The sequence below is a fragment of the Suncus etruscus genome, chromosome 11 (assembly GCF_024139225.1).
Source record: "Suncus etruscus isolate mSunEtr1 chromosome 11, mSunEtr1.pri.cur, whole genome shotgun sequence".
In the NCBI taxonomy this organism is placed as follows: Eukaryota; Metazoa; Chordata; class Mammalia; order Eulipotyphla; family Soricidae; genus Suncus; species Suncus etruscus.
This window is the reverse complement of record NC_064858.1, coordinates 85,607,717-85,620,753: the sequence shown is the minus strand read 5'-3', so window position 1 is coordinate 85,620,753 and position 13,037 is coordinate 85,607,717. Positions and strand designations below refer to the sequence as shown.

General features: G+C 40.8%; 3 protein-coding genes across 6 annotated transcripts in view; all 3 read left to right on the top strand.

The window, feature by feature from the left end:
* LOC126022982 (retinol dehydrogenase 16-like) overlaps nt 1-13,037 on the top strand; it is an 85,928-nt gene that overhangs the window by 49,625 nt on the left and 23,266 nt on the right. Inside the window, exon 6 of one of the 4 annotated variants that reach the window (XM_049784020.1) lies at nt 7,360-7,383. The exons of the other annotated variants lie outside the window; for them this stretch is intronic. The gene's annotated coding sequence lies outside the window, so the exon portion shown is untranslated. Of the gene's footprint in view, nt 1-7,359; nt 7,384-13,037 lie in introns of those variants that run through there. 4 annotated transcript variants of the gene reach the window in all.
* The window catches only part of LOC126023061 (retinol dehydrogenase 16-like), a 47,092-nt gene that overhangs the window by 10,789 nt on the left and 23,266 nt on the right, over nt 1-13,037 (top strand). Inside the window, exons 2-5 of the mRNA XM_049784112.1 lie at nt 3,164-3,479; nt 5,339-5,597; nt 6,424-6,587; nt 7,099-7,359. Of these exons, the coding sequence (XP_049640069.1) occupies nt 3,164-3,479; nt 5,339-5,597; nt 6,424-6,587; nt 7,099-7,343 (984 nt within the window). The 3' untranslated portion in view covers nt 7,344-7,359. The remainder of the gene's footprint in view (nt 1-3,163; nt 3,480-5,338; nt 5,598-6,423; nt 6,588-7,098; nt 7,360-13,037) is intronic.
* The window catches only part of LOC126022160 (retinol dehydrogenase 16-like), a 44,804-nt gene that overhangs the window by 23,644 nt on the left and 8,123 nt on the right, over nt 1-13,037 (top strand). The window lies entirely within an intron of this gene.

Genomic DNA, 13,037 nt, shown 5'->3' with positions numbered 1-13,037 from the left:
TGGTTAAGAAAATTTTATTAGAAATTAAAAATAATGAGAAGCTTCTGCACCTCAAAGGAAATAGTGACTAGGATACAAATGCTATCCACAGATGGGAGAAACTATTCACCCAATACTCATCAGATATTGGCTAATATCTAAGATATACAAGGTACTGACAGAACTTAACAAGAAAAAATATATAACCTCATCAAAAAATGGGGAGAAGAAATGTATAGACACTTTCTCAAAAGAAGAAATACAAAGGGCCAAAAGGCACATGAAGAAATGTTCCACATCATTAATTATCAGGGAGATGTAAATCAAAACTACAATGAGGTACCATCTCACACCACAGAGACAGGCACACATCACAAAGAACAGGTGGGTACATGAAGAGAAAGGAACTCACATTCACTGCTAGTGGGAATACCATGAATCTGACTTGCATGTGGTCAACTCAGCAATTCAGTTAACTCAGTTTTGATCCTCAGTAACTCATGTTTCCCGAGCTCTGCCTAGAGTGATCCAGAGTGCAGAGCCAGGAGGAGTAATATCTGAGCATAATTGGACATGGCCCAAACAAAGAAAAAAGGGCTTCGTGTATTTATACACAATGGAAAACTATACAGCTCTATGAAGGAATAAAACCATGCAATGTAAAACAACATACATGAAACTAGAGCATAGCATGCTGAGTAAAGCCAGTCAAAACTATAAATATAGGATGATGTCTCATATGTGGATTAAAGGTGCACAGCTTGAAAGCTACAAAGGGTCAAAGGCAATGCAAAAGGAGAACTAATTCACAAAATTGAGTTGGTGGGTGGGGAGGAGAGGGTTTGAAAGGGAGCAGTGTTAGGGCCCTTGAGGGAAGGGGTGTAGTAGGTACACTGGTGATGGGTGCAGTGTTGGGATTATGTGATGAGAAACCATAAGTAGCAGCATTATATGTTACCTAACATCAATCAATAAAAATTTTAAAAAATAGAATTGGTGAGATTGTACAGTGTGTTGGGTGCTTGCCTTACACATTCAATGAAAATGGGTTCCATCCAGGACATCCCAGATGGTGTCTAGGAATGATTCCTGAGTGCAGAGTCGGGAGTAACTTCTGAGCAGTGCCAGGTGTCCCTCCCATGCGCTGCCCCCCAAACAAACCAAACACCCTGACGCATTAAAGATAAATTAAATAAAAATAAAGTTAGAGTTGAGTGATCAAGCCAACATTGTGCAATAAAAAACATTATTAGGTAGATGTGAATTTTTCTAAGTTTCCCAACAAAAGCAACCGTTTCCTTCAAAGCCTACTTGGTGCAAAAGAGAAATGGGCTAAGATGGAACACTATCAGCTTGGCCTTCTAAGGTTGTTACAGCAGAGAACCAGCAGGAGGCAATGGGCTCAGCTTTAGCTAACACCAATCCCCTGTTATGCCCCTCCCACAGAGGGTGCAAGGCCACTGCTTGTGTCACTTCAGTACTGCCCTGGAGAGTGCTGCATTGCACCCCAGCAGATTCCAGGTGAGTGAGGGTCGGTATAGACATTTTTCCCTCCCCTCTTCACTCCTGAGCTCCTGTCGCTTCCTGGCTGGTATAGAGATACTGAGTCCATGACGCCTGCACTCACATCATCCAAAATGTTCTACAACTTTGGAAGTCAGAGTGAGGCTCAGGCCTGGGGAGTGGGAGGTGTCTCTCTGCTTGGCTCCTGGAAATGTATGGGTTTAAGAATTTGGGGTCTCTGGGACAAATATCTGCAGCTCCTTCCCAGGAAATAAACTCTGATTCCCCTAGGAAGGTCTTTTTCTTTAGGGTAGACCTGTGTCTTGAGCACTTCCTAGGACTCTTACTTTTCCTAAGGTTCCTTCACATGGGTCAGGACTAGGAAAGAACCTAAGTTCTTAGGCAGCAATAGAGACTGTCTCTGGGGGAGCAGAGGGGCCTCCAACACACTACCAAGCTGAAAGTGGCCCTGCAGATAAAGTGACCAAAACCCTTGGTGCTCTTTGTGTTTGTGCTCCTTGAAAACATCTGGAGCCATTGACTGCTGAGGGTGGAAGTCTCTCCTCCTGTGTCCTCCTTCCTCTCAGTTACCTGCAATCAGAGACGCGGTGGGCAGAGAAAGAGGCCTGGAATGGAACACTGGCTTCTGGTCCTGCCCCATGCAAGCCCTGTTGTACCACCTTATTGAATCCCTTCTGTTGTGTATGAAAACATTTCCATAAGATTATACTTTGCCTGTTTTCCCACCTTGACCTTCCAGGTTGGGGGGGGGGGGGGTTTCTGTTGAGAGTGGAATAAATAGTTTGGGAGCTAAGTGTTCAGAGTTTTTTGGCAGAGTTTACTGGATGGCTCCAGGTGTTTTTTTGGAGCTGGTAGGAGGCTGACAAAGGACTCTCTGCACCCAACGTATTTACCCCTTTACCCTCCTGTCTGTGTGAATTATTTGCTGTGGATAAATATTACCAAGATCTCCCCCCACAAGGGGATAAGGGGATAGGAATCAATTTCTCATTCTGGGAGCTCTTTGAGGATACACAAATAACCAATAAAGGAGTAAACGGGACCCAACACCCTTGTTCTGATTTTCCAGTTAGAACAAATATCTAATACAAACTTCACTCATTTCCCCTTGGAGTACATCTCTGCACTGTTAGAGTGAGATTCTGAAATCCCATTTCTGATCAGGGCAGTCACTTTGACAATCTCTGAGTGCTAAATCAAGGAAACTGAACACAGGGTCCTAATATGCATGTATTTCAGGAGAGAGAAAGTAGGGGTAGAGACTATGGTTGGAGAAATTCTTTTGAGAATTCTTAGTCATCTAATGGCCTTTAGTAAGTCTGGCCAAAAGAGCAGAGACTTGCCTCTCTAACTATAGTTTGCACTTACATGTCACATGAACTTGAACATTTTTGTTTTAAAATAAATTTATTTGGGGCTATCAATAAATATTTTATTTATAGACTAATAGATTCTGGGTTGTATAGAACTTTCTGGAGCAAAAGAAGTCATGAGTGGAAATAGCTTAGGAAGCCCTGATTATAGTGTGCAATGAAAACACACACAACTAAAAGTGGGGAGGGAGGGTGAGCAAAACCTTTAGACTAGTCTACAAACATACATCTGCATTTTCCATGTCACCTGCCTATACACTCTCTCTTTCCTGACTCTCTTTCTCCAGGCTATGTGGCTTTATGTGGTTGCCCTGGTGGGCCTCTACCCCCTTCTATGCTGGTACCTGGAGAGGCAGGTGGTGAGCCAGCTGTGGGACAAGTACATCTTCATCACAGGCTGTGACTCGGGCTTCGGGAACCTGCTGGCCAAGCAGCTGGACCTGCGTGGCTTGAGGGTGCTGGCTGCGTGTCTGACTGAGAAGGGGGCCGAGACACTGAAGGCACAGACTTCAGACAGGCTGGAAACTGTGATCCTGGATGTCACCAAGTCAGAGAGCATCACTGCTGCCACTCAGTGGGTGGAGGAGCACACAGGAGACAGAAGTATCCCAGGCTGCTCTATCTGTGTCTGTGTTTGAAGGGGAGACCCCACATGTACTCCTAGAAGAATCCTGGGCGCTTTCAAGATTTTCGTCCCATGAGCTTTTCTCAATCACCAGCAACCCACCTTAAGCCTCTTCTCCTAGTACTCGCCCCTATCTCATGGTTTGGGAAAGAGTTTTGACCTAAGACATGAAATGTACTTGAATCCTCAGCAAGAGATCTTTTCTTTTTTCTTTTTTTTTGATTTTTTAATATAATTTTTATTTTGATCATAATGGATTACATATTATTGACAATAATATTTTAGGTACATATTTACATAAAATCAGTGGGGATTCCCATCACCAAATTGTCCTCCCTACACCTCCGTTTTTGTCCTACCTCCCATATCCTCTTCCCTAACCTCATCTTTTCTTTTTTTAATGTTACTTTTATATATATAATATCGTTATTTAATCACAAAGGTTACAAACATGTTCATATTGAGTTTCAACCATAAAATACACACACCTTTCACTAGTGTAACTTTCTCTCCACCTTTGTTCCCCCATTTACTACCTCTCCCACCTCCTGCCTGTGTTCAAGACATTGTTGTTTCTGTGTCTATCATTGTCATGGTAGCTGTTTGTGTAGTTATTTCTCTAACTGCACTTACCAATCATTGTATTTTAGAAGGGTTTTTTTGGGGGGATTGGGGGGTCACACAAAGCAGAGCTCAAGGGTTACTCCTGTTCCTTTGCAGAGAAACAGATCCTGGCACACTCGGGATATATATATATATATATATATATATATATATATATATATATATATATATATATATATATATATATATATATATATATATGTGTGGGATGTCAGAGATCAAACACAGGTCCCTCCAGATCATCTGCATGCAAAGAAAAGGCCCTACTGCTGTGCTATCTCTCAAGCCCCACATACCATTCTTTGTGATAAGCTTGTTATCATAGGCTGGTCTTTTCAGCCCTCAATGAGCTCTCTATTCTTGATGCTAATGTTGAAGTTCTGCTGGACTGCTCTCAAAGAGGACTTGAAGCTTGGGTCAGCACGAACTCCAGGCCACAACTCTTAGTACTTTCTATATTATTCTTAGTGACCAAGTTTTCTACTTGGAGGAATACCCCTTTTTTTTCATACGACATAACAGAACTTTCTGGAGTTTTTAAATAGTAACAAAATGACTCAGAAATCATGTTTCCAGCTTATTGGAAAATAGTTGGTGGTAGCTACTGCATCTCCAAGGATGGTCCTGAGTCCCTTTTGTGACTCTTTGGGATCTTTATTTATTGTGTTTATCCATTCACTTTCCTTTATTGAAATTTCTTCCCTATCTCTTCTCTCTTGCTCAGTGCCTCTTAGCAATTAATATTTAGGGCATAGTTAGCGCATAGAAAGGCTTGCACACACATAGAATTGCATTGGAGGGGCCAGAGACATGGTGCAAAGGGTAAGGCGTCTGCTTTGCGCATACTAGACTAGAATGGACATTGATTCGATCCCCGGCATCTCATATGGCCTCCCAATCCAGGAGTAATTTCTGAGTACATAGCCAGGAGTAACCACTGAGCGTCACTGGATGTGGCCAAAAAAAATTCAGGGGAATATTTATAAAAAAAGGGAGGTCACAACATTGGTATGTAAGACCAAAAGTCTCAGGCTCCCTCTATACTCTAACAGCTGGCAGGGCCTGAGCTCCAGTTATGAAAGTGGACCATTTGTTTCTGTTCTACTCACTCCTGTGCAACCTTTCCATGTCTAGCAAAAGACAATATTGGATCTCCAGATGTACCCTCTCTCCAGAAACATCACACTGTTCCTCTTCTATCCCCTGTGTCCAGGTCTCTGGGGTCTAGTGAACAATGCTGGCATCTCAGTGTCCACAGCTCCCATTTTGTGGATGACCAAACAGGACTTCATGAAAATATTGGATGTGAACTTGTTGGGAGTGATTGAGGTAACCCTGAGTCTACTGCCCCAACTGCTGAAAGCTAAGGGCCGTGTGCTCAATTTTTCCAGTGTTGCGGGTCGTGTGTCCATTTTTGGTGGTGGCTACTGCGTCTCCAAGTATTGCCTTGAAGCCTTCTCAGACTCCCTCAGGTAAGAGCTGTAGGAGACTGTCTTGTGGAGCTTTTGCTACTGTACATCTAGGGAGCCTTTTTCTTCTATCACCTATTTCCAGGCTCTTCTTGTTCCCTCTTAATTGCATTTGCTTTAAAATATCCATTTTATGTTCTGGGTATCTAGATGGAACCCTGACCTATAGAGTCTGATTCTATTATTTTCTCTGGAGGAGACCTCAACATTATGAAATTGAGGTAGAACTGAACCTGGACCCATTGACATTAGCCTCATAATACTAAGACCCAGGAGACTGTGAGATGGGCTTAGAGCCTTTGATTGTATTTGTTCTGACAACTCCTGTGAGTACAAATTAAGAGTGGAGGCGAGGCAAAGCAATAAAAAAGAAGTATGTGGAGACTGCAGTGGGCAGATTTTCAGCTGTAATTCAGATAGTCCTGGTTGAGGATCTGAGTTAAGGATTGAAGCAATGGACTTGCTGACCTCATTATTGACATAGAACGTCAGAAGGCTCCTGATTAGGGATGTATTCAGGGCAGGACAGGACACATCATATTAACAGCACATGCTGTTAATATGGATGGAAATAGATTATATGATGAAGTGATGATTTTCTGTAGATCTAATAACCTAGAATGAATTTTTGAATCATTAGATATTTAGTGAAATGTTTAAACTCTGTGTAAAGATTACATCATCAACCCTGCTATTCTTCCAGTGACAATGCCTAAACTTTCACACTCCACATTTGTTCTAAATGAGATTAAGTGGTTTCTGTTAATTTGTGTTTCCTGTGTGTTTTGTCCACAAACACCTAACCTTATTTTTCTCTGCACTGTTTCAGGAGGGAAGTCTCATTCTTTGGAATGCTAGTGGCTATTATTGAGTGTGGTTTATTCAAGACTCCCATGGTGGACAGTGAGCCTCATATTAAGGCTCTCCAGAGTTTGTGGGATCAGTGTAGTCCAGAAATCAAGGACATCTATGGCAAGAACTACCTGGCATCCTGTGAGTAAGCTCTGGACTATGGGGGAGAAGCAAATCATTCTCTGGAAGTCTGAGTCCTTCATTAATGCCAGTGTGGGTCCTTGTCTATGTCTCCAACAATTGGAGACATTTATAATCATCTTTATGATAAATATGGTTATAGTAAGCATGGAACTCTGAAACCCCTCTCTCTCATCATAATTCATTTTTGGGGAGAACTAAAGCCAGATGTTACAGATGCTCTTGAATTCATGAGAACCTGTGTAAAAGAACCTGATTTTAGGAGATAGATTTGTAATGTCCATAGATACCTCCAGGGCATATGATGAAATATTTCCTGAAATCCAATTAGAATGGCATCATATGGCAGTTGTTTTGGTTATATTTGGAAAACTCAGATAAAAATCATGGAAGTAATATGAAAACTGAATTTGAGAGGGGACAGAAATTATTAACATTATTTAGCAAATAAATTAAAAACTGAAAAATAAGGAATAGAGAATATATTTTAATTATCTTTCTTCTCTCATAGCAATTAAATTCTTGCAGAACTGGGGCCCACAGATTTGTGAGAATCTGACCTTGGTGACAGACTGCATGGAACACGCCCTGATCTCCTGTCACCCTCGCACCAGATACTCTGCTGGCTGGAGTGCCAAACTCATTTTCATTCCCCTGAGCTATATGCCCACCTTCCTGGCAGATGCCTTCTTAAGATGGAAAGCCATAGGCCTTCCAAGGCCCTGTGATGCGCAGATGAGGTGCACCATAGGATGAGGTTATGTATTGAGAGGTGAGAAGTAGGGGAACTCTTATGATCTTCTTTGTTCCTTTCCAGTTTCTTAAGGGACATTACATAGGATTCTGTAATATTAGGAACAAAGAGACACTTGGGGGGGGGCCAGAGGATCAGAGACCCATTAGCATATATCTAAGTAGCCACTGAAGGCCCTGAACCTCATGATCCTCCTCATTCCTTGGTGGGCTCCCATTTAGGAGGGTGTGAGTAGCTGATGGGACTCAGGCCCCAATGACTCTACAGTGCCTATTTCCTGTTTTGAACCTAGGCAAAACTTGAAATGGATGGACATGTCCTGGAAGACAAGAAGATACATTTGTACTGAAGATACTGGCTGCAGTGGTAAAAGAAGAAGGTCTTCTCGCATGAATCATCATCCTCAGGTGCATAATTATGCAGAGGGCTCTGCACAGTAGGCTACAAAATCAACACATCAGAATCAACACAATCGACACTACAGAATCAATCAACACGTCAAGCAAAATGTAAAGAATTATTACATTATCAAAAGTGTTCAATAAATATATATGTATGATTCAAAAAAGCCTGCAACCTCTAATTTACTTTATTTTCATTTGTATATTGTATTCTATTAAAAAATTAATACTATTCAACTGAATAGTAAGCACTATTGTACTTAGAAAAGTAAGTTGTACTCAGAGCTTGCTCCTGGTTCAACTATGCTCTATTATACTCAAGGGTCACCCCTGGGGCTTGGAGAAACCAAATGAAGTACTGGGAATCAAATTTGGATCGACTGTATGCAAGGCAAATATTTAATGTACTATCATTCCATTTGCATGAAAGACTTAAAGGCTGGTAATGAAAGGGGCCAAAGAATAGGTCAACAGTGTGGTACATTTCTTTGCATGTGAGAAAGATAGATTAGATCCTTGACATCCCCTGATCCCCAGAGCACTGTTGGGAGTGGCCCAAAACCTCAAAATAAAACAAAAAATGAATAAAAATGAATAAAGGCAACTATCAAGACAGGTTACTATGGTAAAGAGCTAGAAAAATACTACTTCAGTGTTTTGTACATTCTCTTTCCTAGAACCTATAAATTTCTTAAAATGGCAGAGCATTAACACTAATGATCCGTTGGTTTTAAGATGGGAAATTTATTACACAGCCAATGTCATTACACAGGTCCATATCATTGGAATGGGGGGGGGGGCAGAAGAAAAGGTCAGGGTGAGGAGAATTCCCTTTGACTTTGCTGCTTTACAAAAACGAAGAAGCAATTACAAGTAAGATTTGGGGGAAGCTTCTAAAATATAGAAATGGAAGAAAAATATTTCCTGAGATCTCCAGCAAAGCCCTCAGTCTTTAACACTATAGTTTTAGTCTAAGGAGACCGGTTTCAGACTTCTCACCTCTGACCTCTAAGATAATGTGCATTGTTTTATGTCCTAAACTTGATAGTTATAGTAAGTTATAGTAAGAAAAAAGAATACAATGAGGTTTATGGAAAGATATACCGAATCCCACCCAGGGAAATAATGGGTTGCTGTGCTGGAAATAGGTTCTGAGGTGTCAACAAGAAAGCAAAGTTTTTGGCCATATGTAGAAGCAGAAACCTTCTGAGTTCTTTCCCCAATTACAGGGCCATCAGAAGAAAATGTGTGGTGATTATGAAAGAGAATGGCTAGTTATATTTGGTACAGAGTTGGCTCTGGTGGGAGAACAATCAAAAAACTGCCTTCCAAATAAAAATATTTCCCTGTTTACATATTGCATTATCTCACAACTTTATCATTCTGTTATTCCTTTGAGCAAACATATCTTTGCTAATAGCAGGACAAGTAACTAGGGAACCATATCAATACATCCCATACTATGAAATACCTTTATATTCTCCTCCCTATTTGTTTCCCTGTTTCTAGACATACATACCTAAAAATTAGTGTGTGAATATGGCACTGCTCTATAAAATGTGCCCATATGCTGGCTCTTTGTGAATATACTCTTACCTTTAGTAAATTTATCTTATTTAGAAACAATGCTCCTTTCTTCATGTTAGACCTACTCTTTAATTATTGAGTGTACACTTTACTTTAATAAGCTACTTTATTTCTTATTTTCTCCTGCTCTCAAATCTTTTTCTGTGAGGAAGTCAAGAACCTAGACTCCGGGGCTGGAGATATAGCATGGAGGTAAGGCATTTGCCTTTTATGCAGAAGGACAGTGGTTCGAATCCCGTCATCCCCTCTGGTCCCCCGTGCCTGCCAGGGATGATTTCTGAGCATAGAGCCAGGAGTAACCTCTGAGCACTGCTGGGTGTGATAAAAAAAATAAATAAATAACAGCTGAATTTTCCTGCACCAGTGAGATAGAAAACTAAAAGCTAAAAAGGGAAAATTACAATTTTTGCCTGATTAATATCAAGAAAAAAATTTTCTTAAAATATCAATAAATAATAATGGAAACCCAAAGCAAAGTATAAAAAAAAGAAATTCTTGGGGCAGGAGAGATAGCACATCAGTGTTTGCCTTGCAAGCAGCCGATCCAGGACCTAAGGTGGTTGGTTCAAATCCCGGTGTCCCATATGGTCCCCCGTGTCCTGCCAGGAGCTATTCCTGAGCAGATAGCCAGGAGTAACCCCTGAGCGCCACCGGATGTGGCCCAAAAGCCAAAAAAAAAAATTTCTTTTTTGGATTTTGTTTCTTTGTTTGTTTGGAGGACACATCTAATAGCACTCAGAGATTAATCCTGTCTCTATACTAAGAAATTCTACCTGCAGGCCTCCAGGAACCATTAACTCAATGAAGAGAGACTGAATGAAAGTGGGCCACATGTAAGGCAAATGCCCATACCAACTGTGTTATTGCTCTGACCCCCATCAAGAAATTCTTGAGGGGCCTGAGAAATAGCACAGTGGTAGGGTGTTTGACTTGCAAGGGGCAAACCCAAGACCTACAGTGGTTTGAATCCCTGCATCCCATATGGTCCCCTGTCCCTACAACGAGCAATTTCTGAGCTGAGCCAGAAGTAACCACTGAGCATAGACGGTGTGATCCAAAAACCAGATAATAATAATAATAATAATAATAATAATAGTAATAATAAAAGAAACTCTTGAAACTACACACTTGATATTAACATTGTTAGGATGTGTCAAGAAGAAATTGGCTACTTAAAATTTAAGATACAATCTACTATAAAATTTAAATGGCACATATCATTATTCAGATAAAACACTCCCATTCAAAATTTAGAAAATCATTTTCTCCTTCCCTTTCTTCCCTTCTATTACTTTTCTGTACCTTCTCTTCCCTTCTGTTTTGTATTTGTGAAGAGAAGGGTGAGCACATTTGCTTTACTGTCCACTCACTTGGCTTATGAGGCAAGAAAGGAGTTGTACACTTTGTTGTAATCACAGTCAGACCCTAACACCACTTGTTTAAGGCTTCTTAATTCCTAATGCAATTTTTAGTACTATTATGTAGATGTACCGCATTTTATTAAGTCACTCACTTCAACCTTAGATTTAGTTAAATTAGAGAGGCTGGAGCCATAACACAGCGGTAGGGAGTTTGTCTTGCAGGCAACCAACTCAGGATGGACCCAGATTTGATTCTGGGCATCCTGTAGAGTCCACCAGACTGCCAGACGCTATTTCTGATTGCACAGTCAGGAGGAACCCTTGAGCACCGCTGGGTGTGGTGCCCCCCCCCAAAAAAAAAAACGCAGTTATAATCAAGTAAAGTACCTTTTCCGAGGAAGCACTTGATCATATTTTTCAACTGCAAGCTTTGGGTCAGTCATTAGTCTGACTAACCCCAAAGGGCTTTCTTCTAGGTTTTCGAAGAGATAGGCTGCATTTCCCCCCTTTACTTCTGGTTAAGAAAATTTTATTAGGAATTAAAAAAGCCTTCAACAAGCGCTGTTGGGACAACTGTTCAGCCACATGCAAAAAGGGGAACTCAGACCTTCATCTAACAGCAAATCCAAATGGATTAAAGACCTTGATATCTGACCCAAAACCATAAGGTATATAGAGATATATGTAGGTAAAACTCTTCATGACATTGAGACTAAAGGTATCTTCAAGGAGGAAATATAACTCTCTAAACAGTGGAAGCAAAGATAAACAGATGGGACTATATTAAGCTGAGAAGCTTCTGCACCTCAAAAGAAATAGTGACTAGGATACAAATGCCATCCTCTGAATGAGAGAAACCACTCACTCAATACACATCAGATAGAGGCTAATATCTAAGATATACAAGGTACTGACAGAACTTAACAAGAAAAATATATAACCCAATCAAAAAATGGGGAGAAGAAATGAATAGACACTTTCTCAAAAAAGAAATACGAAATGCCAAGAGGCACATGAAGAAATGCTCCAAATCATTAATCATCAGGGTGATGCAACTCAAAACTACAATGAGGTACCATCTCACACCACAGAAACTGGCACACATCACAAAGAACAGAACCAATCAGTGCTGGTGGGGACATGAAGAGAAAAATACTCTCATTCACTGCTAGTAAAAAGCCATCTAGTCTGCCTTGCACGTGGTCAACTCAGCAACTCAGTCAACTCAGTTTTGATCCTCAGCATCCCATATGTTTTCTGAGTTCTGCCTAGAATGATTCAGAGTGCAGAGCCAGGAGTAATATCTGAGCATAGTTGGATACCATGGCATCATAAACCTTTATGAATTCAGCACACCAGAGGCATCCTTAGATTTTCCACGTGGGGAAAACTGCAATGTCCCCCATGGGGTTCCTCAAAAGGCCCACTGTGGACGCCTTTACCCCCAGCGTGGATGGTTGAGGAATTTCCAAAGAGATGCTTGGCATTATCTCAGGCAAAATTGTGGCCTCTATCAAATAATTTGGCTCAGAAATTCCAGCACCAAAGATTACAAGAGAACCCCTTTTATGGCTATAGAGAACCCTAAAAGTTCAGACAATATTTCAAATATGTCCTTGCAGCTGAAGTTTCTGGTAAACAAGGGTGAAATTGACTCTGCTCAGAAAATAGGAAAACACATTTCAAGAGATTTGGTTTCTTCCTGTACTTGACAATAGAGCCCAGCCCAGTGAAGATCAAGTTTCTAGATATTTCTTACCTCCTCCTAACCTTGTTTTGCATTTGAGGTTGGTTGTTAAAAGCTATCCTGATGTTAACTTTTCTTTTGCAATTAACCTTGTTAATTGCCTTGTTATTGTAAATATCTTTCTCTGCACCTGGGACTGGCTTACCCCTATAAAACCCCTGTTTGGAAAATAAACTTGTCCCACTGCTGCCAGAAGACTTGTTGACCTTTCCTACTCTGTGTGGTTTCATTTATTTCATATTTCATATTTTTCCGTGTACCGGTCCCGGAAACCCACTCTTTCTGAAGTGAATTCATCGAAATCCCACTGGCACTGCAAGACAGAAGCTGCTTGCAGCAGTTGGACATGGCCCAAACACAGCAAAAAGAGGTCTTAGTGTATATATACACAATGGAATACTATACAGCTCTCTGAAAGAATAAAATCATGCAATTTGCAACAACATAGATGAAAGTAGAGCATATCATGCAGAGTAAAGTCCGTCAAAATAGAATAAATATAGGGTGATGTCTCATATGTGGATTAAAGGTACACAGCTTGAAAGCTACAAAGGTTCAAAGGAAATGCAAAAGGAGAACTAATTCACAAAATTGAGTTGG